Raw genomic sequence first — 27939 nt, forward strand, 5'->3', positions numbered from 1 at the left:
CAATTTTCGTTCTGTTCTGTGACTGACAGCCAGCCTGCTTTCCGTCAGCGTATTTATTGTTGCAAATAATCCGTGGCTCTTGAAAATATCTTTATTTTGTTCCATAATTACAATCAAAATAACATTTGGTTACTAAAATGTTTAATAAATTCCTTGTGTCATAGTGGTAAATTGTGAAAGAAATGGTCGGACTCCATTGCTGTGCGGACAATGTCGATTTATGGATCTGTATACAACAGGACAAAACGAAAGTGAATAAATAGTGTAGCGTGCGGATTTCGGTGTTAATTGTTCCTAGTTACCAAGGTTTTTGTAGTTAAAATGGCACAAACTGTGCGTCGGGCGATTGAAGGGAGATATCCTTCCTGCTATATTCCGAAAAGACTAAAAGAACGCAAAGCAAAGGCTGGAATGTTGAGGTAAATAAATTAAAAAATAACTTGGCTAACTTGCTGCCATTGAAATGTCCGCAACTTTTTTTAAATATAAGTATATATTTTTTAATTTACTATGATCCTATTTAGGCCAAGGAATTGATAATGCAGCCAATGATATAGTTATTTGTTCTTGACACACACGCATTAATTTCGTGGTGTTTTATCTTGCGTTTGACCTAAAAAACTTTCAGAGAATGTAGGTTTTTTGCTGTACTGAACTCAAACAACTTGTTTGTATGGGTCTTTGCTCTGCCTGTTTATTTATTTGGTTAATAATGTGTAATTAATAAAATTAGGGTAAATCTATAACAAAAGCCATGACTAATGTACTATACAGCAAACAAATATTTAATTTGGTTTGAAGAACAAGCCAAATTGGATGTACATTTTTAAATATCATGTACCACTTTTTTAAACGTCTTTTACTTATATTTTTATGACCAGTATGGTCTAGTGGGTAGTGACCCTGCCTGTGAAGCCGATGGTCCTGGATTTGAATCCCGGCAAGGGTATTTATTTGTGTGATGAACACAGATATTTGTTCCTGAGTCATGGGCGTTTTTTATGTATTTAACTATTTATAAATATATATATTATATATATCATTGTCTAAGTACCCACAACACAAGCCTTATTGAGCTTAATACTTTATTTATAATAATAATATATCATTTATTTCAGAATTAATAACTCAAGATTTGTATGAATTATTATAATTACAGGGTAAGCCGCCCCGATAAACCAGAAGACTTTGTGTGCTACTCGGACAGCGACAGTGAGGAAGAGACTCCGTTCCAACAGCACCGCATACTCACTACCTCATACAACTTTGTGGACTATGTCCGCTCTAGAGAAATACAGGCCCCGGAGGTAAGAAATTGATTTCCCGCATAAGGTGGAAGAGACATGTTAACACATTCACACTAGTACCTAAACTAGTTTTCATACATTTTATGCCCCCATAAGTCGCCACGTACTTGTACAAGTACAAATTCAATTCAAGTTATGGTTTATTAGAATGTTATAGATGTAACTGTAGAATTCATCCTAATATTTGGTTCCGTAAGATTTGAACCGAATATTCACCTGAACATTCATAGTCAGCAAACTTCATATTCAGTCCGTCTCAAGTCCAAATCTTGTTAGAATGGGCCTGCGGCCAGCAGAGGTACATAACAGCATCGAAATATACGAAATTTGATGAATAATATCTTAAATTTGCTCTTCTAATTATCTTCTTTTGAAAAGGGAAGGCTATGTAAAAATCACTCGTCATTATAATTTTTGAGATGCTTTTATGACTCATCAGTCTCATCACATATATTCACATCTTTACATCACTATCAAATACACGGGGTAACATGAGCAAACCGAATAATTTTAACCACGCATTTCTGAGATCAAAAGAAGTAAAAAATGTAATATGACCTTAGGTCATTTCGCCCAAAAAAATTTTTTTTTGTTTTGTTTTTTAAATTTTTTGAACGTATTTGTACATAAAAACTGAATGTTATTGGTAAACTTGTCACTTAAAATTGATTTTTACATTTTTTTATCGTAGAACCTACTTTTTGCAAAGTGTTACTTGTCACTTTTTGACATCTATCAATAAGGATATTTAGACTACGTCCCATAGCAGCAACATCACCATCAAAAAGGCCTTTTACACTATGTAACAATAAAAACTTGTTTTGACGTGAAACGTAGGTAAACGTCTTTAAAAATCCGTAGAGGGGCTCGGATCAAAAACCGATGTAACGAAAAAGTGTTATGGCGCGGCGGCTTATATCTCCGAAACTATAATACCTATAAACATAGTTTTGATACAGATGTGTAGAAGAAAGTAGCCATTACTCGAAACAGCACGTGTCGCTGACATAGATGGCGCTGATTCTGCGCTAGACACGACGTATTCGGAGCAAAAATGACCCCTATTTTCAGTGTTCATTTAGTAATGACTCATCAGCCCATTAACCGATTTCGGTAAAATTTATGTCATTTGATAGATCTTACTTTATTTTAATGAAATATGAGTAAAATAAAGTACGTGGAATTATAATAAGCTGTTAAAAAATAAAAATGTGACAGTTTTTACAGAATTTTTATCACTGCTCTTGTTTGAGGCCACCGTGTGCGAAAAAAAGGGCGCAAAACTGACAAAATATACCTGAAATAGTAAGATAAAGCAATAACGGTTCTTTTAATACCACATTCACTATAGTAATACATGCTCATCTCCTCAAATAATGCATTAGCATCTATGGCAGCGCGGCGGCGCGAGTTACTTTGATAGAACACATACTTAACGTATGACGGCTGCTTGACAATCCCGAGTTCCTAATGCTAGTAAGTATATTAGTAATCTTAGTTAGGTACTTTCTGATGTAATGGGTAAAACATAATTTAGAAAAGGTCACTTCTGTGGACAATAGGTACTATAAAAGATAACGACTGTGGTTCATATATATCCCGTTTTTCTCATTTGAGTCTCAAGTATTGAATGAAATATTCTGCCTGTAAAGGTGCTGCGTAAAAAATTGCTTTTAGATTCCCTTAAATGCGATGGCTACAGGAAAAACACGAACGAGTTTGCTATAAAACGTGTATTACCTGTATAAAATATCTATTCTCGTAATTTTGGTGTGTTATTTACAAAAAAATTGTACCTAATCGTTACATTCATTACTCCAAAATGAATTGATCATTTAATTATTTAAATAGGTGTGACGCTGTAATTAATTATTTTAAAATTACCCATCAAATGCTCTATTCAAGTTCATCTAAATACAGTGAATCATTATGACCCCAAATAATCTTTACAGATTAAATTTAGATATTACTCAAATATGTGCGACTTTGGTATTCAAACACAAAGCAATAGTACAAGAGTCTAACTAAATGCGAAGGTCGAAGGCTGCGCTCTACGTAAGGCCGAAGGCAAAAAACGTCCAGGATGTCAGTGCTTTAAAACAGAACAATATTACAAGTGTCTAAATGCGAAGGCCGAAGGCCGAGCTCCGCGTAGGGCCGAAGACCCGAAGCATCCAGTCTGTCAGTTCTGTGTTTAACCACTGACATCCTGGACGCTTCGGCCTGCGCATTTAGACACTTGTACTATTGTTCTATGTTATAGCATTTAAATCCTGGACGCTTCGGGCCTTCGGCCCTACGCGGAGCTCGGCTTTCGGCCTTCGCATTTAGACACTTGTACTATTTTTCTGTGCTAAAGCACTGATGTCCTGCACGCTTCGGGCCTTCGGTCCTACACGGAGCTCGGCCTTCGCATTTAGACACTTGTACTATTGTTCTATGTTAAAGCACTTAAATCTTGGACGCTTCGGGCCTTCGGCCCTACGCGGAGCTCGGCCTTCGGCCTTCGCATTTAGACACTTGTATTATTGTTATGTGTTAAAGCACTGACATCTTGGACGCTTCGGGCCTTCGGCCCTACGCGGAGCTCGGCCTTCGGCCTTCGCATTTAGACACTTGTACTATTGTTCTGTGTTATAGCACTAACATCCTGGACGCTTCGGGCCTTCGGCCCTACGCGGAGCTCGGCCTTCGGTCTTCGCATTTAGACACTTGTACTATTGTTTTGTGTTATAGTACTTAAATCCTGGACGCTTCGGGCCTTCGGCCCTACGCGGAGCTCGGCCTTCGGCCTTCGCATTTAGACACTTGTACTATTGTTCTGTGTTAAAGCACTAACATTCTGGACGCTTCGGGCCTTCGGCCCTACGCGGAGCTCGGCCTTCGGCCTTTGCATTTAGACACTTTTACTATTTTTCTGTGCTAAAGCACTGACATCTTGGACGCTTCGGCCCTTCGGCCCTACGCGGAGCTCGGCCTTCGGCCTTCGCATTTAGACACTTGTACTATTGTTTTGTGTTATAGTACTCAAATCCTGGACGCTTCGGGCCTTCGGCCCTACGCGGAGCTAGGCCTTCGGCCTTCGCATTTAGACACTTGTACTATTGTTCTATGTTAAAGCACTTAAATCCTGGACGCTTCGGGCCTTCAGCCCTACGCGGAGCTCGGCCTTCGGCCTTCGCATTTAGACACTTGCATTATTGTTATGTGTTAAAGCACTGACATATTGGACGCTTCGGGCCTTCGGCCCTACGCGGAGCTCGGCCTTCGGCCTTCGCATTTAGACACTTGTACTATTGTTTTGTGTTATAGTACTTAAATCCTGGACGCTTCGGGCCTTCGGCCCTACGTGGAGCTCGGCCTTCGGCCTTCGCATTTAGACACTTGTACTATTGTTCTGTGTTAAAGCACTAACATTCTGGACGCTTCGGGCCTTCGGCCCTACGCGGAGCTCGGCCTTCAGCCTTCGCATTTAGACACTTTTACTATTTTTCTGTGCTAAAGCACTGACATCTTGGACGCTTCGGGCCTTCGGCCCTACGCGAAGCTCGGCCTTCGGCCTTCGCATTTAGACACTTTTACTATTGTTCTGTGTTATAGCACTAACATCCTGGACGCTTCGGGCCTTCGGCCCTACGCGGAGCTCGGCCTTCGGTCTTCGCATTTAGACACTTGTACTATTGTTTTGTGTTATAGTACTTAAATCCTGGACGCTTCGGGCCTTCGGCCCTACGCGGAGCTCGGCCTTCGGCCTTCGCATTTAGACACTTGTACTATTGTTCTGTGTTAAAGCACTAACATTCTGGACGCTTCGGGCCTTCGGCCCTACGCGGAGCTCGGCCTTCGGCCTTTGCATTTAGACACTTTTACTATTTTTCTGTGCTAAAGCACTGACATCTTGGACGCTTCGGCCCTACGCGGAGCTCGGCCTTCGGCCTTCGCATTTAGACACTTGTACTATTGTTTTGTGTTATAGTACTCAAATCCTGGACGCTTCGGGCCTTCGGCCCTACGCGGAGCTAGGCCTTCGGCCTTCGCATTTAGACACTTGTACTATTGTTCTATGTTAAAGCACTTAAATCCTGGACGCTTCGGGCCTTCAGCCCTACGAGGAGCTCGGCCTTCGGCCTTCGCATTTAGACACTTGCATTATTGTTATGTGTTAAAGCACTGACATATTGGACGCTTCGGGCCTTCGGCCCTACGCGGAGCTCGGCCTTCGGCCTTCGCATTTAGACACTTGTACTATTGTTTTGTGTTATAGTACTTAAATCCTGGACGCTTCGGGCCTTCGGCCCTACGTGGAGCTCGGCCTTCGGCCTTCGCATTTAGACACTTGTACTATTGTTCTGTGTTAAAGCACTAACATTCTGGACGCTTCGGGCCTTCGGCCCTACGCGGAGCTCGGCCTTCAGCCTTCGCATTTAGACACTTTTACTATTTTTCTGTGCTAAAGCACTGACATCTTGGACGCTTCGGGCCTTCGGCCCTACGCGAAGCTCGGCCTTCGGCCTTCGCATTTAGACACTTTTACTATTGTTCTGTGTTATAGCACTTAAATCCTGGACGCTTCGGGCCTTCGGCCCTACGCGGAGCTCGGCCTTCGGCCTTCGCATTTAGACACTTGTACTATTGTTCTGTGTAAAAGCACTGACATCTTGGACGCTTCGGGCCTTCGGCCCTACGCGGAGCTCGGCCTTCGGCCTTCGCATTTAGACACTTGTACTATTGTTCTATGTTAAAGCACTTAAATCCTGGACGCTTCGGGCCTTCAGCCCTACGCGGAGCTCGGCCTTCGGCCTTCGCATTTAGACACTTGCATTATTGGTATGTGTTAAAGCACTGACATATTGGACGCTTCGGGCCTTCGGCCCTACGCGGAGCTCGGCCTTCGGCTTTCGCATTTAGACACTTGTACTATTGTTTTGTGTTATAGTACTTAAATCCTCGACGCTTCGGGCCTTCGGCCCTACGCGGAGCTCGGCCTTCGGCCTTCGCATTTAGACACTTGTACTATTGTTCTGTGTTAAAGCACTAACATTCTGGACGCTTCGGGCCTTCGGCCCTACGCGGAGCTCGGCCTTCGGCCTTCGCATTTAGACACTTTTACTATTTTACTGTGCTAAAGCACTGACATCTTGGACGCTTCGGCCCTTCGGCCCTACGCGGAGCTCGGCCTTCGGCCTTCGCATTTAGACACTTGTACTATTGTTTTGTGTTATAGTACTTAAATCCTGGACGCTTCGGGCCTTCGGCCCTACGCGGAGCTAGGCCTTCGGCCTTCGCATTTAGACACTTGTACTATTGTTCTATGTTAAAGCACTTAAATCCTGGACGCTTCGGGCCTTCAGCCCTACGCGGAGCTCGGCCTTCGGCCTTCGCATTTAGACACTTGCATTATTGTTATGTGTTAAAGCACTGACATATTGGACGCTTCGGGCCTTCGGCCCTACGCGGAGCTCGGCCTTCGGCCTTCGCATTTAGACACTTGTACTATTGTTTTGTGTTATAGTACTTAAATCCTGGACGCTTCGGGCCTTCGGCCCTACGCGGAGCTCGGCCTTCGGCCTTCGCATTTAGACACTTGTACTATTGTTCTGTGTTAAAGCACTAACATTCTGGACCCTTCGGCCCTACGCGGAGCTCGGCCTTCAGCCTTCGCATTTAGACACTTTTACTATTTTTCTGTGCTAAAGCACTGACATCTTGGACCCTTCGGCCCTACGCGAAGCTCGGCCTTCGGCTTCGCATTTAGACACTTTTACTATTGTTCTGTGTTATAGCACTTAAATCCTGGACGCTTCGGGCCTTCGGCCCTACGCGGAGCTCGGCCTTCGGCCTTCGCATTTAGACACTTGTACTATTGTTCTGTGTAAAAGCACTGACATCTTGGACGCTTCGGGCCTTCGGCCCTACGCGGAGCTCGGCCTTCGGCCTTCGCATTTAGATACTTTTACTTATATTGTTCTATGTTAAAGCACTTAAATCCAGGACGCTTCGGGCCTTCGGCCCTACGCGGAGCTCGGCCTTCGGCCTTCGCATTTAGACACTTGTACTATTGTTCTGTGTAAAAGCACTGACATCTTGGACGCTTCGGGCCTTCGGCCCTACGCGGAGCTCGGCCTTCGGCCTTCGCATTTAGACACTTTTACTATTGTTCTATGTTATAGCACTTAAATCCTGGACGCTTCGGGCCTTCGGCCTTCGCATTGGCGGTCCACACCACGTTTCACGTCAGCCATAGCGGCTGTGTCCCTGATACAGCCTCTCTCATTTTTTTTTTTAATTAATAATATCGCTGAAACTAGGCGAATATCAAAAAAGTTTATAGGACATTTTTGTCTCTAAATATGATCAGGAATACGCTGTTAAAATTATTCGGTTTACTCATGTTACACCGTGTATATTTATAGAAGTGACAATGTTGCAGTTTATTGTTGTGCATTTTTATTTTTTATCAATATTATCTAATCTTGGTGCATGAACTCGCAGATGCCCTTGACTTTTCGTTCCGAAAATTGAAGAATTCGCGGAAATGTTGTTGAAATGACGTTGCGAGAAAATTGAGAATGTTTTAATTTTAGATTTAATTATTCTGCAGACAATAAAATAAAAATAAAAATAAAAAATAATCTTTATTGCAACTTTGAGTTGTTACATAACATTGGTTCCTGGCTCTCAAAGTAGGTTTCCCTGTGTCTCAAGAGCCAGTTCCTTCCCAATTACAAGCGTAGGTAATGTTACAATGTTAGACATTTTATATTACATATTTAACAATATTAAAATTAATTTTAAAGAAGGATGAAAGTGTGATGTGTGTGTACGCGCGCGTGTGTGAGTATTCTGTGTGTCTGATTTTTAGAATATGTGTGTGTTTCTGTGTGTTTACGCGCGTGTGTGTCTGGTTATTTTAGATGTATGTACTAGAACACGCTTCGTAATAGCTCTTCTGCTTCAGTATAACTTAATGATTTTAACCAAATCTTAATTTTGTTTTTTAATTGAAAATTACTAATGTTGTTTATATTAAGGGTTTTGTGTGCTTTGTTATATAAGTATGGTGCCAAAAATGAAAAATGCCTTTTAGACCATGCACTATTACAGCGAGGTACGGGGTAGTGAGCTATGCGTTTGTTGCCAAATGTGATTGTAGGGGCTATTAGTCTGTGGTATCTGCGTAATGTTTGATAAATAAAAAGTTTGCGTACACTTAAAACTTCTGCTATATTGAAAAGCATCTCAGTAGGGTATCGAAATGGAAGATAGAACATCACTTTTAAAACTGCTCGTTGTGCCCGTTCGAGCTCGATAAGATGTGTTTTGATAGCACCTCCCCATGAGCATATGCAGTAGGTCAGGACACTTTGGCATAGGGCGTCATATGTCTGTAATAAAAGATTATGATCCGCCACCGTTCGCAAGCTTTTAAATATAAATATTAGTTTACGGATTCTATTAGCAGTGGCAGATATGTGGGGACCCCATTGCAACTTATCGTCGATGACAACGCCAAGATATTTAATTGTAGCCACTCTAGATAAGATACCGCAGTTACAGTTCGTGGTAATTTCACCGTTACTTGTCTGTCTATTGCAGGGGTAGGTATGAATTTTCATAGTGTCGAGTGCTGAGTCAGGTGCTGCTGCAGACGTTTTGCTAAAGCATAGATATTTGGTTTTACTAATATTTAAATTAAGGAGACTGTTCTCGAGCCAGCATGTGACACTACTTAATCCTGCCTCTACTAGTACTCTGACATCTTCCCAAGTTTTTCCGTGGAATACCAACACTGTATCATCAGCAAACATTAAAAGTTTAGCGCCCTTGATCTTAGTTTTACAAAGGTCATTTATATAGGCCAGAAACAAAGATGGACCTAATGTGCTGCCTTGGGGGACACCGTAATTACAAACAGCTTCATTGCTTATGTGGTTGGAGATACGCAATCTTTGGGTACGGTTTTGGAGATAACTTTGAAACCAAGCTAGAGGAGTTCCCCGGATTCCCATGTTCTGTAGTCTAGCTAACAAGATAGGTATTGAAACGGTGTCAAACGCCTTTTGTAAATCCAAGAATACCGCTACGCATTTGTTACCGTTATCGATGTGAGAATTGACCATAGAAGTAAAGGCTAGGACTGCATCTTCAGTTGAACAACCTGACCTAAAACCAAATTGATTACTTTGGAGAATATGCTGGGATTCCATATACTGTACAAGGCGTTTATTAACTATTTTTTCTAATAATTTAGAAAAACCTGTCAGTAAAGATATCGGTCTGTAATTTGACGGAAGTGATTTGTCACCTGATTTGAAAATGGGCGATATTATAGAAGTTTTGAAAATTTTAGGAAATATTCCAGATGAGAGGCTCAGGTTGAAAAGATGTGTGAGGGGTTCTACTAAACTTTCGCATGCAGATTTAATTAGTTTATTAGTAATGGTGTCACATCCAGGCACACTACTCTCTTTGAGGTTAATAATTAAGTTACGAATCTCAGTCGAATCTGTTGGAAGTAAAACCATTGAAGTTAGGGGAGAGGTAGACGAAAGTGCAAAATTGGCCAAATCGTTATTCGTTTTTTCCATTTTTTCTAAAATATTGTTTGCTAAGGTGCGTCCCACAGAAGTGAAGTATATATTTGCTTCATCAAGTGCCTCAATAGGGTCATTCTTGACTTTAAGTAATTCTGTATTTTTTATTTTTGTTTGGTTAATGTTACATATCTCTTTAATAGTTTTCCATGTCTCTTTAGAATTATTCTTACACTGTAATAATTTAGTCTTGTAATGTTTCTTTTTAAGTTCTTTAATAAGCTTATTGCACCAGTTACGATACGATATATATTTTAATCGAATGTCATTATCATTAGGATTTCTTTTTACTTTTTTATATAGTTGGTCCCTTTTTCGAATAGACTTCACAATGCCTACTGTAAGCCATGGTTTTAGCGGTCTCTGTTTTTTAGGAATATTACTTGGTCTTGTATTAGAACGAATTATTTCTTGTACTTTACTTGTAAATGTTTCAGTTGCGGTATTTACATCATCAATGCAGTATAGGTAGTCCCATGACAGTGTTTTTAGCTGATCCACGATTTTACGGGTGTCAATAGAAACCTTACTACAGGTAGCAACAGATACTGGTTTTCCAACATTGCGAAGATGGAGCAAGATAGGGCTGTGGTCCGTTAATGGATCAAAAACCAATGACAGTACGTCACTGTCAGTTTTAACCATAAAATGATCAATACAGGTTTTCAATCTTGTCGGTAGGGATATAGCTTTACGTAATCCGTAGGTGGCCATTAATAACAAATAATCTACCGAGTGGTTAGCATTATTATCCGGCATTACATCTATATTGATATCACCCGTAAAAATTATATGCCTATTACTAACGGTTTTCAATATGTTGTCAAGAGAATTAAGATAATTTAACGGATTATGGCAAGGAGGTCGATAAGAACATATTATGGTTAGATTGTTAAACAATGAGACAACCAGGCAGTTACCATCAGCTATAAAAGGTTCATAACACGAAGAGTCTAAAGTGTCTCTGACGTACGCGATTACCCCGTCGTTTTGGTTGATTGAGTACGTAGTACGATATGATATATAATTATTTATTTGTGGTATTAATGACTCACCATCTGTCCAGCACTCGGTCAGAACAATAACGTCTATGTCAAGGTTAAAACTGGTTATAAATAAAATTAACTGGTCTAAATTACAGTTAACGCTCCGAATATTAACAGATAAAATACTAATTGTACTTGAATTACTATTATGGCTAAGCAATTTCGAGCAAAAGGATGGGTCGCCCACGTGTAGACATTGTATTTCACCGGTCGAGTCGACAATTGTTTTGAAATGTTAGGTATAGCGTGGTATAGCTTTGTTCTTCTTCTGCTAGCTGTCTACTTGTCTAGTGCTATGCTTGACATTATTTGCCTGCAGTAGCAACTATTTCGTCCTGCCAACTGGCTATATATTATCTTATCCAAAATTCATCAAAATCTGTTCAATGGTTGCATGAAGAGATAACAGACCGACAGTTCTAGTAGGGCTTGCAATATCGGATGGTTTCCAATTCCGGAACTAATTTTCGATATCGGGTTCCAATTCCGGACTTCCGGAACTGGTTCCGGAATTAGGGTTTATAGTAATTTTGTTCGATTTTTGAGTAAAAAACAACAAAAAATGTGAAATTCTGATAATTTACGATTATTAAAGTTAGTATTGTTTAAGAGAAATTTTTTCACCTCTTATTTTACCACCTTATTAAAATGGTTACTTTCATTCACTTCTATGATACCATTCGATACCTACATAATTTTATAAAATAGTTAACAAACGGCTTCCTACTCTTCCTAACATAGTACGTAGTGGTGTTGTTTAAGAAGTTAAATGTCAAACTTTGGCTTTTTCCTTCCTAGTTCCTAAGTATGATTCAGAATATAATATATTATATGCTTCTACAGGATCCGAAATCGTTGATAGAGAAAACCTTCTATCTGAGTCGAAAATAAAATGTCTAAATATTTTTTAAATTTCAATTCTTAAAATTCGCTTATTCGATTGTGATTCATATATATATGCGATTCAGACTATTCTGACTATTCTAAGCAAGTAAATTGCTTTTTTTATCAGCCCATATTGTCCTACTGCTTTACGCACAAACGGAAAAGTAAAATATACCTTTACTTATAGTTCACTGAATGACTAAGAGGCACTTATTAACAACAAAAAACACCCGTATAGTGTAGTTTCTTAACAATTTTCAATAATAAACGAATTAAAACCTGAAAAAAGTACTTAAATCCAATTCCGGAATTTTCGATATTCAGTTGTATCAATTCCGGAATTGTAATATCGGAAAATTTGTCCGAGATTCCGGAATTTCGAAATTCCGGAATTCCGGAATGCAAGCCCTAGTTCTAGCTACTTTGCAATTTATAATATTATACAGTAGGCATACGCTAAATCTTATCTAATTTCCGGGAAACTCCATAAGTTCAAAACCTCAATTAATTATGACTTAAAGGATAAGGAAGCTAATTATTCGCCTATTTTGCAGCCTAGATCCGTGGATCCCCTCTACGCCACCCGCCACATGCTCACTCGGGATCTGTTCCGAGAGACCCCTCTCAACCTGGGCAATATGAACAAGGTGTTCTGTTCACAGTGGCTCTCAGACCGACAGGTTGTCTTCGGGACCAAATGTAACAAGGTATGTGACAACTAAATTAAGATATTTGACGCGTTACAAGTATAAAGACACTTATAGCTTAGATCTCTGGTTTCTCTTAGTCCCTTACAACACATGTTAACTCGGGATCTATACAGAGACCCTTCTCAACCTATTAGGCAATATGAACAAGGCGTTCTGCGCACAGTGGCTCTCAGACTGACAAGTTGTCGTCGAGACCAAATGCAACAAGGTATGTTATGTGACCACTAAAATTAGGATAGTATTTGATGCACCCTCTCGTCGAGAAATCTCTTAGAGGATATAACCAATGGAGACGCCATATCTAAAATTTTCGGTACAAAATAGTCTGCCGTTTTTTGCGGGGGAGGGGCACATCAAATGTATAGGTACGTCATGTCAGATAAACGTCAGTCCATACATATGATTGACATGTGGTTGACCATTGGCCGCCTATTTTCGACAGAGGGGAACGCCTGTTAATGGCGGCTCCATTGTTAATTACTCCGAGAGAAATCTCGATCCTCTGACTGAAGAGACCTCGAAACATTTTCGAGTCAGATTTTTCGCTCGAGATGTTAAATAGCCAATCTCGTTTTTAAAATTGCATTCCCTAATATAACAATCACTTATAGCAACTACTTAGAAATTAGAATACTATCCAAGCTAATACACTCTGTCATTGTAAAGATCTGTTCAATTTCAATGTTAACTTATTCTGAATATAATGAGGGTTTCCGCGATCGAGTTTTTCACTAGATGACAGCACCGTGGCGAGGGGTCTAGCGGTCATAATCCACCAATCATGTTTAACCATGTTTTTTTTTATTGGTGGATTTTGACAGCAGCTGTCAAAAAGACCTCTCGTCACGGTGCTGCCATCTAGTGAAAATCTCGATCGCGGAAACCCTCATGAAGGAAAAATCGTACCGCATTTTTTCCGTGGGTATGTGTTTAACTTTGATATCCATCTAAATCCATTTTTTTTGCAGTTGAAAGTATACGACGTCCGCACGCGGTCTTTAGATGACATACCCACATTACGGCCGCGAGCGCCGTGGGCCGGGGCCGAGCATCAAACCGGCATACACGCGCTACAGATCAACCCCTCCAGGTGAGGTTAGACGGCGACATACTCTGACTTTGCCAATCTAGTTATTGTTTCAAAACTTAAATAGCTTCTACCAACGAACGTGAATATCAAAGAAAAGACGAAACATATTCTAACTAACCAGTTATAGCTTGTAAGACATACGTGAATAACGGTGTACAATACTAATCTATATCATGTCATTCGAACATAAATAATTGCATGGTATTAAATATTTTATTACTAAATGAAATGTAAATAGGTATAGAAATTTACAAACTTATAACTAGGTAAATATAAAAATTAAGGGTATTATATGCTATTAGGCCATAGGTACCCGGCTAAATGTACCTGTCACGCTGCTGGCGTTTCCTCTTACATGGTTGTTTTCTACTAACAGAATAGTAAACCTTTTGAACGCCAAACGGCGCATCCATTTGCCGTGCCACTGACGCCACGGGGATAAAATTTAGTTTTGTGAATAAATAATGCCAACCTAAAAGTGGTGTGTTTTTCAGTAGATTTTCATTAAAAAAAAACGATCGACGTCAAATGCCGTCTTTGGCGTCGTTGTCACGATTTTGCGTTGACGTCAATTGCCGTCTGTGGCGTTCAAAAGGTCACGATTGTAAACATTTACATCAATATTAAGAGTTGAGCGCAGCGCGCCAATGAACTCGTTACTCCAGTTTGGCGCATTTATTGTAACTTCGTAATTATTTTACGGTCACGATTGTAAACATTTACTTCAATATTAAGAGTTGAGCGCAGCGCGCCAATGAACTCGTTACTCCAGTTTGGCGCATTCATTGTAACTTCGTAATTGTTTTACATGAATTAATAATAATGTTGTTATAGAACACTGCTGGCGACGGGAGCGCAGAATTCCTGTGAACTCGCCATCTACAGCTTGCCTACTTTAGACCCCGTTTGCGTTGGAGAAGCGCACAAAGATTGGGTAAGTGCAATACAAATATTATGTACAGAGCCCGGAGTGTTCGCTATCGATATCGATATCGATAAAAAAAATGTTTCTAACTCTAGTAATTCTTCCCATCCTGACCTACGGAGCTCAGACTTGGTCTTTGACAAAAGCTCAGAAATCCAACCTTAAGGTTTGTCAGCGCGCCATGGAGCGTAGTATTCTCGGCGTGAAGTTGACCGATCGCATCAAAAATACTGTATTACGCTCCAAAACTCAAATACGACGACTCGACGGCGTTGGCGAGATGACCTTGACGCCTTTGATAGGAACTGGTGGGAGACGGGTCAAAACCGGGATGCGTGGAAAGGGAGGAGGGAGGCCTTTGCCCAGCAGTGGGACACTCTAGGCTCATATAAATAAATAAATAAATAAATAAATAACTCTAGTAAGATCGCGACTGTCTTTTGTTTTGCCGCGAAAAATTCGAGCTCTGATTATTTACTTAAGATAATATATGGTGAAGATTGTTGTAGACTTTTATAATTCTGAGGAAACGGGAAATTCCGAAAGACCAAGAAAGACCAAGGAGAGGGTACATGGATCAAATAAAGGAAAAGATTAACGTCATGTCGTATCAGGCTATCAAAGAGAAGGCAGAGGACCGAAAACTTGGAAATTGCTCCACCGACAACAGTCATACTCTTAAATATATAATTATGATGGGAAATTCCGGGAGCTGGAGCCGAAACTGCGGTGCGGTGTCTAAAACACTAAATTCTAAAGCGGGTGTTCTTATGGTATGCGACGGAGCGGTATATGAAATTTAACAGGATTATTCTTAGGTATTTAATTGCGAAATCAGTATAGTCTTGATTTATTTTCAAGAGTGATGTCGGTTGTCAGTCTCAGCGTCACGTCTCGGTGGCCAGTAGTCACCGTAGAGTTTTTAGTTTAAAAGAGGTTATGCCGAAAAGTAAATTGGCGGAGTAGCGCCACTGTAGAGGCTTAATTCGATGTACATATTAATTTTTGTTACTCGTTTAGCTACTTCTGCTGCTGACTGTAAATCGCATAATGTGTTTCATCTCTAATTTTTAATCTAATCATAATCATCTCATTTATTCGTGATAAACTATAACATACATAAGTACAGAACAACAAAGAAAGTTAAACATAAAGTAAATAAATAGTTTACGACGAAGCGGTCCCGCCTCAGCATAATACTAGTTAACCCAAAAGTCAGCGCAGATCTTCCGGTGAGGGTGAGACCATTTGTGGGTCTCGAATGTAGCCGTACGACACGGCCCATCATAAATTTGAACGCGACTCAGCGGCGGTCGGCGCCATCTATCTGCCGGCGATATGTCACGATGACATAAGGCCATGTCGAACAACACACGTCAATCAATCAATTTTTGGGTATTATGGCTGCATCAGGGCTCGACGATTCCACCAGGGTCGAGGTCGGATAACACACGGCCAGTATGATGAACATCGTCGGTGACGTATAGACGGTGTTCGGTAGAGTATCCATTCACCCTACAAACAAACACAAAGCCATTCAAACCTACGGACAACATGACTACTTCCAATAGTTAAAGACGTCAGACCAGACAACGTTTGTTGTGTATGTATATATATATATATATGTATTATTAAGGTTATTATACCGTTTATTAGACAGGTAATCTGTTCCTCAGATCCTGGACATGTGCTGGCTGGACGACGAGTTCCTGGTGACGGGGTCGCGCGACTCCAAGCTGGCGCTGTGGCGCGCGCCGGCCGCGCCCGCCGCGGGCGAGGCGGCGCCCCACCACGACTACATCTCGCCCGTCGTCACCAGGGAGTGCCGCTCAGGTAACACTGACTATAGTTCGTTTTTTTAGGGTTCCGTACCCAAAGGGTAAAACGGGACCCTATTACTAAGACTTCGCTGTCCGTCCGTCCGTCCGTCCGTCTGTCACCAGGCTGTATCTCACGAACCGTGATAGCTAGACAGTTGAAATTTTCACAGATGATGTATTTCTGTTGCCGCTATAACAACAAATACTAAAAACAGAATAAAATAAAGATTTAAATGGGGCTCCCATACAACAAACGTGATTTTTGACCAAAGTTAAGCAACGTCGGGAGTGGTCAGTACTGGATGGGTGACCGTTTTTTTTTGGTTTTTTTTTTGTTTTTTTTTTGCATTATGGTACGGAACCCTTCGTGCGCGAGTCCGACTCGCACTTGCCCGGTTTTTTTTTCATTAGAAATAAGGTAAACAATCTTGATGTGTCTTTTAATAGAATAACACATTTTAAAAATAAATTACGGCAAATATGTAACAATTATGAATCTAATATGATCATTTATATTCTTCTGCTTTCATCAGTTATAGTTATTGATTTTTTAAATCCGTTTTTCAATTAATAGACATGTCAAGATCGCGTACCTTCTTTTAAGTTCTTTCTAATGCTAAAAAAACGAACTATACCAAATCATCATCGTTGCGCTTTCCAAAGCTGATATGTCCTCGATTTCTGATTGACAAATAGTTACCTAGCAACAAAACATAAGGTTAAACATAACATAAGGTAGGTGAGGTAGGTTAGGGATAAGTTCGCCTTTGTACCCATTTACTTTATTCTCTCTATATTATGTTAGTTATGTACTTGTTTTGTGCAATAAAGTGTTTACTACTACTATTACTAAGGTTATACTTATATATTAATTCATTTGATTAAAATCTCAAGACCACAAAACAGATAGGAGAATCCTTTGCCCAGCAGTGGGACACAATATAGGCTACTAAAAAAAATCTCAAACATATCAGATCTGGTAAGCGCAACGACCTCATGTTTGTAAGGTTCGAAAAATAATAACTATAGATTTTCAGTGATAGCTAACATACTTTCGCAAAATGAATACTATATAAATATCGCTTGCTCATTTCCCCACAAAATGAAGCCGTAAGCATCTACACTTTGAAAGTAGGCGAAGTAAGCCAGCTGCCTTACATCGGTCTATCATCACCATGGAATCTCACCCTTGTACGACGAGTTCCTAGTAACGGAGTCCCATGATTTCAGTTTACACCACGACGTAGCACCACGTGGCATCCAGGATAATACTGTTAGGCCTACTTGCACCATTCCACTAACCCGGGGTTAACCGGTTAAAACTGGAGTTGCCATGGTTACCAGTACAATTTGACACTAGGTTAACGGTTTCACCGCTTAACACCGGGTTAGTGGGATGGTGCAAGTGGGCCTTAGAGAAATAGGCTCCAGCAGTGGGAACGATAAAAAATTTAACCCATGCGAGTCAAGAAAAAATCCTATATTTCTTTTTTCAGGCCAAAAAGTCCGCGCGCTAACCTTCAACCCCCGTTGGCGCGAAATCGCCGCTTTGACTCTCAACGGCTACATCCATGTGTTCAACGCAGAGACCTTCAAGCAGACCTTATCCAGGAAACTGCCTTCGTGCCAGGACCTCGTATGCCTTGCCACACAGGTACATACTTATACCATGTAACTGGGCATTTTTTTTAAATGCCACTTTTTTCTTAATTTAATTGGTCCTAGTTTCCAAAAGCCATAAAACAAACGAATTTTCAGGTTTCAAACAGCCGTATTCGAACAATGAGATACGTCAAATACTAGATATTGAAACGATATGGATCGGATATGTCAGTGTCAAACAAGTGTCAAGAATGACGTTTCTTCAACTTAAACGTCACTTTTGATACTTGTTTGACACTGACATATCCGATCCATATTGGACGCGATTCTACGTGCACATCGCCTAAATAGCCTAAAATTAAAATGTCTAAGTTTTAATCATATTTTAGACGGCGGATTTAACAAGTGCTATTCCAGAACGTCAAGCTGACTAAATTTAGCCAGATTTTAGACGGATTCTAAAATTTCTAAGTTGAATTGAGTGTGTTGCCACTTTAAAAAAATAAGTGAACGAATGAATGAATGATATCTGTATAAAAACTGTAAAATCGTATTTTCTTTTGGGTGAAATATGATAATTTAATTAATTTTATTCCATTACATATATTTAACACTAGTGTACACACCTTAGACCACTAAAACGTTACTTTTTAATTATGTAATTAAAAATAATTAATCAAATTTTAATAGGCAACATTAAAAAAAATCTGCTGTCAAGTACGAAGAAGTTTGTAAACCTTTTCTGTTGTAGAAAATATTACCCGGGGCTATAGGGTGGTTATTTGGGAGTTTGTGTATAGGGATGTGACTCCCATCTACCGCACCCAATGTATATGGCATTCCAAAATTGTCCTGGAACTCCCGCATTGCCCTGTCTTTCTCCAGTCTGGTCACTGGGAATTTGATCCACTGTGGGGTCAACCTTTCTATAATAACAGGACACACATCTGCCAGACTGCGGCTTATTGTTGGCTGACTTTGAGCTAGTATATTAATTTCTCCCGCAGCAGTCTGGTAGCTGCCATGGGCAAAAAAGTTCAGTGCACTTAGGACCTTTAAATGTGGTGGCACCGTCCCCGCTCGTAGCGCATCGCCTTCACACAGAGTGTCCACTACGTGACGGCCCATGGCCCGCGACAGCCTAAACAATTTACGGAACTTCCGCTCGGACCGGTCAAATGGGTTAGACCCGTCTCGCAACCTCTTCAAATAATTTTTTTCACCCTCGCCATACTCCCTCTCTTCGGCCACCACAGCAGCTATGACGTATTCTTCATCCATTTCGAAAAAGAAATTCTGCAAAACTTGACTTTTTTGTGTTATCGTATTTTAAACGGGACTATTTTATTCGCCGCTAAAATTAGTCAGTTTAGCTTGACGTTTCTATGTTTTTGTTTAAAAAAGACATGTACTGAATAGCATTTAAGCAGCTAAACCTAAATTGAATAGACCGCCTAAATTAAGAAACGTCAAATTCAAATTGGTGTTGTCATTTGATTATGACAGCTGCTCATAGAATAGCAAAGTGGTTTAGCGACGCCTAAATAAAATTAGGAGGTTTAGCGGCCGCCGTAGAATCGCGTCCATTGTTTGAATATCTAGTAAGTATTTGACGTATCTCATTGTTCGAATTCGGCTGAAAAGTCTTTATGTTTTTATTTTAAACGTATTTGTATGAATTTTGTGTTATGTTTTCTAGGAAAGCGGTATCTACGCGATAGGCTGCAAATCCTACACGTTACTGCTGGACTGCCGCACTCTGCAGTCCGTCCGGAAGATAACTTCGCGGTACAACGGCTGCGGGATCCGGTCTGCCAGCTTTAGGGGCAACATGCTCACCATCGGGACTGGGCTAGGTAAGACTACTCAATCCTACACGTTACTGCTGGACTGCCGCACTCTGCAGTCCGTCCGGAAGATAACTTCGCGGTACAACGGCTGCGGGATCCGGTCTGCCAGCTTTAGGGGCAACATGCTCACCATCGGGACTGGGCTAGGTAAGACTACTCAATCCTACACGTTACTGCTGGACTGCCGCACTCTACAGTCCGTCCGGAAGATAACTTCACGGTACAACGGCTGCAGGATCCGGTCTGCCAGCTTTAGGGGCAACATGCTCACCATCGGGACTGGGCTAGGTAAGACGACACTCAATCCTACACGTTACTGCTGGACTGCCGCACTCTACAGTCCGTCAGGAAGATAACATCACGGTACAACGGCTGCGGGATCCGGTCTGCCAGCTTTAGGGGCAACATGCTCACCATCGGGACTGGGCTAGGTAAGACGACACTCAATCCTACACGTTGCTGCTGGACTGCCGCACTCTACAGTCCGTCAGGAAGATAACTTCGCGGTACAACGGCTGCGGGATCCGGTCTGCCAGCTTTAGGGGCAACATGCTGACCATCGGGACTGGGCTAGGTAAGACGACACTCAATCCTACACGTTGCTGCTGGACTGCCGCACTCTACAGTCCGTCAGGAAGATAACTTCGCGGTACAACGGCTGCGGGATCCGGTCTGCCAGCTTTAGGGGCAACATGCTCACCATCGGGACTGGGCTAGGTAAGACGACACTCAATCCTACACGTTGCTGCTGGACTGCCGCACTCTACAGTCCGTCAGGAAGATAACTTCGCGGTACAACGGCTGCGGGATCCGGTCTGCCAGCTTTAGGGGCAACATGCTCACCATCGGGACTGGGCTAGGTAAGGCTACACTCAACCCTACACGTTACTGCTGGACTGCCGCACTCTACAGTCCGTCAGGAAGATAACTTCGCGGTACAACGGCTGCGGGATCCGGTCTGCCAGCTTTAGGGGCAACATGCTCACCATCGGGACTGGGCTAGGTAAGACGACACTCAATCCTACACGTTGCTGCTGGACTGCCGCACTCTACAGTCCGTCAGGAAGATAACTTCGCGGTACAACGGCTGCGGCATCCGGTCTGCCAGCTTTAGGGGCAACATGCTCACCATCGGGACTGGGCTAGGTAAGACTACACTCAATCCTACACGTTACTGCTGGACTGCCGCACTCTACAGTCCGTCAGGAAGATAACTTCGCGGTACAACGGCTGCGGGATCCGGTCTGCCAGCTTTAGGGGCAACATGCTCACCATCGGGACTGGACTAGGTAAGACTACACTCAAAACAAAACTATCAGATACAATTGTTAGATATAGTCAGTAAAACTTCAACAAATGCAGCACAAACTTATTATATTGATTATCAGTTACATTTAAATCAAAGAATTGTATGTTCGCTCTCCACAATCTCACACTGATCTTCCTTTGTTTTTTATTCCTCGTCTATTTTTCACTTTATATTTTTTTTATTTTTCATGTTTCCCGCCAATGGGCAACGACCCGCCAATTTTCGAACCTATACAGCGAAAACATTGATATTAATGTTCTCAATTGTTTAGTTCGTTTAGACATTATTAATAGATAAAATTTATACATTCATTTCATCATTCATTTTAAATAAATTGCATGCAAACGTGATAAAAATTTTGGATCCTTACACAATATAAACATATAAGCAATGGCGATTGGCTTTTTGGCAACCCTCCAAAATACTCGCTCTAACTCATTACGGAGCCTGTAACCTCGAGCAGCTACGACCAAAAAACTTAGTTCTTCTCACAATATTCTTTCCATTGACAGGTTTACTAATGTTCTACGACATGCGAGCGGCGAAGTATTTAGAGAGCCACATACACTCGTCCAAAACTGTCACGCTCAGGGCTTCCAGGGGATACGTGGTAAGTTGTCATATTATCTATAGTTGATAACAAAAACATAGCAAGATAGATTGAATCAACTATTTACCATAACCAACAACCGGAACGCAGAGGCAATGGAATGCGAGAGACGTCTTCGGGACAGGCGACAGGTCAAAAATTAGCCTAGACTTGTGTCAAAATGCAAGGCCGGAAGCCTCGCTATGCCTAGGGCTAGGGTTTGCAATCCGGATCCGAAATGTATGAAATTATCCGGATCTGGATCCGGATCCGCGGATCTTCCCATACATTTCGGATCCGTCGTGCAAACCCTACCTAGGGCTAATAAACAGCGTCTGATCTTGATGTGTTTCCGTAGCGTGGCCAAATGCTGAGCTGCAATAAAGCAGGGCTTGGAACATAAACCATAGTCAAGGTTCAGCGAGGCCGAAGGCTGAGTTTGAGTTTAAGACCGGACTTAGTGTCCGTGTCCGATTGCGGCGCGCTTCCGTTTGTCTCAAATTGTGACATATGTATCCAATTTATAAAGCCAGCAAAATTAACTTTTCCAGTTCCCAGACGAAGAAGCAGACGGCTTCAACCAAGTGAAATACGTCCCCGCCATCTACACGCACTGCTACGACTCCTCCGGAACTCGTATATTCACTGCCGGCGGCCCGCTGCCTGCTCCGCTTATAGGCAACTATGCCGGCATCTGGCAGTGATACTTACTATTATGATGTAAATGGGCATTGGCATATTTTATTATATTAAACTGCGTTGGCGCCTGAAAGTGATAGTTACAAAGTTCAATAAGTTCCCGCCATCTACACGCACTGCTACGACTCCGGAACACGTATATTCACTGCCGGAGGCCCGCTGCCTGCTCCTCTTAACCTTTTAAACGCCACAGACGGCAATTGACGTCAACGCAAAATCGTGACAACGACGCCAAAGACGGCATTTGACGTCGATCGATTTTTGATGAAAATGTACTGAAAAACACCCCACTTTTAGGTTGGCATTATTTATTCACAAAACTAAATTTTACTGTGGCGTCATTGGCACGGCAAATGGATCGTTTCGCGTCCAAAAGGTTAAAGTAGTGATCCAAAGGACTCGAGCCTTTTAGCTCTTTTTTTAGGGCTCGCCTCATCACTTGACGCCTAAAAGGCTAAAAGTCTATTCAGCTCTTTAGCCCCAGAGCCTAGTTATATTTAAGATCCTAGACTCTTGGGGCTAATAACCTTATTAAGCCCGTCCAGCCGGTCGGGGGCTAAAGAGCTAAATATAGCCTTTTAGGTGTCAAGAGATGAGGCGAGGCCTAAAAAAAGAGCTCCGAAGGCTCGAGTCTTTGGGATCACTAGGTTAAAGGCATCTGGCAGTGATAGTAGTCTCGTTATAATCTCAAATTATAATAACGTGATGGAAACTGGACATTGCCATATTCTTTTGATAAAATAATTTCACTATATTACACTTACCGCAACTTTTATTGCCCTTTGATACTACTTACCTACCACACCTTATATCTCCACTTATGTTTTGTTTTATTTTGACAATGTCATAAGTCAATGCCGTGTTAGGGTCTGCTTTATTATACCGGGTGTGGCCTGTAATATGAGCAAAAAAATTAAACTGTAGGCTGTACTCCTCATACTGACCAACATTTGTTCGGCGACTTTTAAAAATAACTTGTGGTTTGATTTTTAATACACTTTAAAGTTCTAAGACGCAATGTATTGCGAATTTTGTTATGTTTAAGGCGTCATGCCTTAATCATAACAAAATTCAATCACAACGATAGCAACGTCAATCACAACGATAATGGCGTGGCGATGGCGTCCATTGAAGATAATATTTATTTTGTATGAAAAATAGGGAGTCTTAATGCTTCATAATTTTTAAAAGTCGTTGAATAGAAGTGTCACCGTTTGAAGAGTACAATCTATGTTTTAATTATTTGCTCGTGTTACAGGCCACACCCGGTATGTGTCTTTATGTACCCACATGATTATACGTCAAAAGTTCTATATTTGGGTGACTGTTCAGATTTGGCCGTGACTTGCAAATATGCAGAGAAATAATTTATGTTTATGAAGTCCTTGCCCCAAAATGTACATTATAATTATTATTAGGAAATATTAGCGTAATTTATATATAATATTACGGCATAATGTATAGGAGGAACTATATATGTCAGAAAAAAACAGTCATTGTAATACAGTAGAATCCGGTTAGTACGACTTCGCTTATAACAACCAACCGCTTATAGCGACGTAAGTATAGGCACTTGTTTGGTTTTAGTACAAACTACTATGAAAGAACAACCGTTTATTACGACTCCGCTTATAACAACCGACCGCTTTTAACGACGGAAATTGACACAAAATCCGTCCGTCAAGTCCGGTTACAGCGACGAGCGACGTAGTTTTTACAAATAAATTGTTGGTAAGAAGCTTACTCCGTCCCGCTCACCCAACTCCCCTTTTACCTATACGGAGCAAGATGAAATAGTCACGTGATTTTTCGTAAACTTGCTCTTCTTACTTTCGTAAACTAAATAAAACCCAATTCCCATTATTCATTTGAGCTTAAACTTCACATAAGTGCATAATTATGTAAGTTGGGTATCAATGCAATATTTGGTAGGTACCTTCGAGCTGATCTGATGATGGACACAGGAGGTGGCTATAGAAACTGTGTGATAAAACAACGTCATCTTGATTAGATCTCCAAGCGTTGCGTCTTTTTATTTTACGGGATTCGAGTAATTTGCGGATGACGAGTGAGTACGCGTATATTGAAAAGTGGCTTCTTCTAAACACACAAGTCTCTCCATTTTGACAAGGTGTCGTAATACTAACGTAAAAAAATATTTTAAAAGAAATGTTTTCTTTTTTCTTTAATTGTCGCATGAGTATTAATAAATACAAAATGATGTAATTATTTTGATTGAAAAAATATATTAAAATTGGCGGTTTGTTTTGTACGACGTCCGGTTAGTACGACGTAATATCAGCGGTCCCTTGGGTGTCGTTATAACCGGACTCTACTGTATGTATTTTTTTATTTGGCGCTTCATAAAAAATAAACTTTCAAAGTTGACTACCAACTTACCAGTCATGGTGGAAAATGGTACAGTCTAGAAATTGAATTTATGTACAATTGTAGTGCATTAATTATTTGTGACGTTCCACGGCAAAAGGTGCCTTATGGCGGCTGGCGCTTACGTCGCATAGCGCCGCAATAATATTGGAGCGGCGTTAATAATAGCGTAAGTGCCAACCGCCATAAGGTACCTTTACTCGTGGGACGTCACATTTTCCGTCGTATTTTCACGGAAACGTACGAACGTGTCTTGTTTTTCAGTCAATCTCGGTACAAAATGTACTGAGGTTGACTGAAGTAGCATGACAAATACGAACGTTTCCGAGAAAATATGATGAAACTACATCTGTACCACTTCGCACTTCACTGTGACAAGTAGTGACAACGTAGTCAGATAGACGAACTACACTGCCGCTATTCAATAAGAGGACTAGGGACGATTAGATACAGGGTGGCCGGTGGCAGATTTCAGATTTCATAATTTGATAAAAAAAACTAAAATAGGTATATAAACTAAAATTGTATACTTATATAAAAAGTTGATGAATGCGGATAAAATTTTTTGAAACTCATATTTTCTACCGAGCTTCCAATAAGATTAGCTGACGGTGCATCGCAGACATCGCAGTATGGCGTATATTAAAATTAATATGGCAGCTTACGCCTAGGAGCCCCATTCTGATTTTAATTTATTGTTCTGAATTTTTTGGTCCAGAAAGATGACTACGGTCAGCTGATAGATTAAATCCGTAACAGTTTTAGAAGAAAAAATTAAAGTCAAAGTCAGGGTCTTGCAGTACTGAATAAAAAGCCGTTTTTAGATACGCCTCAATAGCTCGTGCGCTGCTCCGCAACACTCACGAAACTAAAAAAAAACATCTGCGTCTCCTTGGCACTACGCGTTCGAAAATTATTTGGATTTGAAATCGGAAATCTGCCACTGGCCACCCTGTATATCAATTATTATTGGCAAATGATTTGATCAGATTGTGCGAATAGTTGTTCCACCGGATACCTAATTTTCGACAAGGAATATCAATATTCAATACCATGGAAATTCAGGCCATGTGTTTTTGTAAGCAGCTTGTGTGGTGCGCTTACAAACTTATGACGCGAAAGTTGTTATGATAATTATATCTATTGTATACAATCGCAAAATTATGTATAGCAATAACTATGTACAAATTTATTTAGATATAACGCTAGAGTCCTTATTAAATTGTGTTTCCATTGGATTTTAGTGTTTAATAACATTGAGGGGTATAAATACTATAAATGGGCCTAGCAACCAGGTACACAAACGGACATTATAACTAAATTATATTCTAGTTAGGACTGCTATCTTAATATATTTTTTTTTACAACATTCGTTACCATAACACACACTATTAAATTGAATAAAATAAAAACCCCTACGCATTACTTATAGCAAAAATACCTTATAACGTTTTGGAAAAGAGCTGATACTTTTCAAACTGCCGGATTGATTTTTATTAAACATTGGTAGTAACTAACTAACTATACTCTGTATCTTTAGGTATTTAAATAAAAGTAAACAAAACCTGCCCTCAAGTGGCTCCTTAAACCAGAGGGTAGATGAAAACATTACATGATCAAATAATGTAGGTTAATGTCAGGTCGTTAAGTGACTGATCCAGGCGGTTTTATATTTGGTTGGTTAACCAATAAATGTTATAACTAACCGAAAATGCACAAATCGTTTGTTTACTTTTATTTAAATACCTGAAGATACAGACTGTACAAACTAGTGGGAATAACCCGCCGCAAGCCATTGTTTAATATTCTATTGTTTCCAACCCGATTTTAATGCTCGTTTGTGCACTGTGTCATAAATTTATGATTTACAGTACATCTGGTGCTATGGGGCTATTCATAAATTACGTCATTTCAAATTAGGGGGGGGGGTCTAGACATCGGATGATGGTAGCATGACGTAGGAGGAAACGGTCATTCGAAGCATGATTTTGGGGGGGGGTCAAAAATCGATGACGTAATTTATGGACAGCCCCTATATTACGACACCAGCACGGATATGATGGTCGTTTTTGTCTACATGACAGCGTGATAAAACGGTATCTGTCACTTTCTTTCCCGCGGTATTAAAAAGAGACAGTTATTTTATTACGTGGATAAAGCTAATCCATAATACGCCTGCTGTGCGGATATGATGGTCGTTCTTGTCTACGTGACAGCGTGATAAAACGGTGTCCGTCACTTGCTCTCCCACGGTATTAGAAAGTGACAGTTATTTTATCACGTGGATAAAGATGGATAAAGCTATCCATAATACGCCTGCAGGTGCTACAATAAGCACACGTCAAAATTTTAAAGGGTCATATGTACTGTAAAACGTTGTACGATACACGTGCGAATAGGTCATTCGCACTGGTATCGCAAATAATTATTATTTCATAGGCGGTTTGGATTGGCGTGCAATTTAGTAAAATTGTAAATATGATTTTTAGAATTAAGCCTCTATACATATTCTCTTCTCCATGAATTGTATATTTTTGTTTAAATACTATTCAATTATCATTTTGTTTTGTGGGTGAATCAACTTTTTCTTGTCACTAGCTGCCATGGTTACGGTCTCCTGGGTCACTCTTAAAATACTAGTTATTTCGTATTTAAATGAACCAAACTTGAATTTTTTGGTAGTTATAAAGCCTATCCATAATGGGACATCTACTAAGCACGTTTGTAGAACATGGTACAGCAGCTCTTCTAAGAAACTATGCTACTATTGTCTCCTGGCTGATGGGACAGAATAACAACAAGAAATAGTTGATCGCGGTATGTGATGAGTACGGTAGTGTGTTACGGCTATTACTGAGATAGTGAGTTGTGTATAAAATAGCGTTAGGATGTGGTTTAACTGTTTTTACCATAATTACGTACTCGATATCCATGTACATTGGACACTAAAATAAAAGACTTGATTATGCCGGAATGCAGTAGTTTTATTTCACAGCGCCCATCTCAAAAATATATAAAATGCTGAGTAATTTCTGCAAGGCTGTAAAGGTGGCAAGCCTTTCAGTTCATACGTCGCAAACAATACCTATAGTATATCCAACAACAACTTCGTCAGTAGAAAAAGG

At 40.7% G+C, this 27939-nt stretch overlaps 1 protein-coding gene across 1 annotated transcript; it reads left to right on the top strand.

The window, feature by feature from the left end:
* On the top strand, positions 1 to 27783 carry LOC134669435 (DDB1- and CUL4-associated factor 12 homolog). The gene is made up of 10 exons (XM_063527012.1): positions 1 to 419; positions 1160 to 1307; positions 12387 to 12539; positions 13511 to 13632; positions 14467 to 14566; positions 16234 to 16390; positions 17874 to 18031; positions 19679 to 19835; positions 21651 to 21748; positions 22279 to 27783. The coding sequence occupies exons 1-10, from the start codon at positions 322 to 324 to the stop codon at positions 22429 to 22431; spliced, it is 1344 nt and encodes a 447-aa protein (XP_063383082.1). The 5' UTR covers positions 1 to 321; the 3' UTR covers positions 22432 to 27783.
* Positions 27784 to 27939: the final 156 nt, after the last annotated feature.

This window comes from Cydia fagiglandana, chromosome 12 (genome assembly GCF_963556715.1).
Source record: "Cydia fagiglandana chromosome 12, ilCydFagi1.1, whole genome shotgun sequence".
Lineage (NCBI taxonomy): Eukaryota > Metazoa > Arthropoda > Insecta > Lepidoptera > Tortricidae > Cydia > Cydia fagiglandana.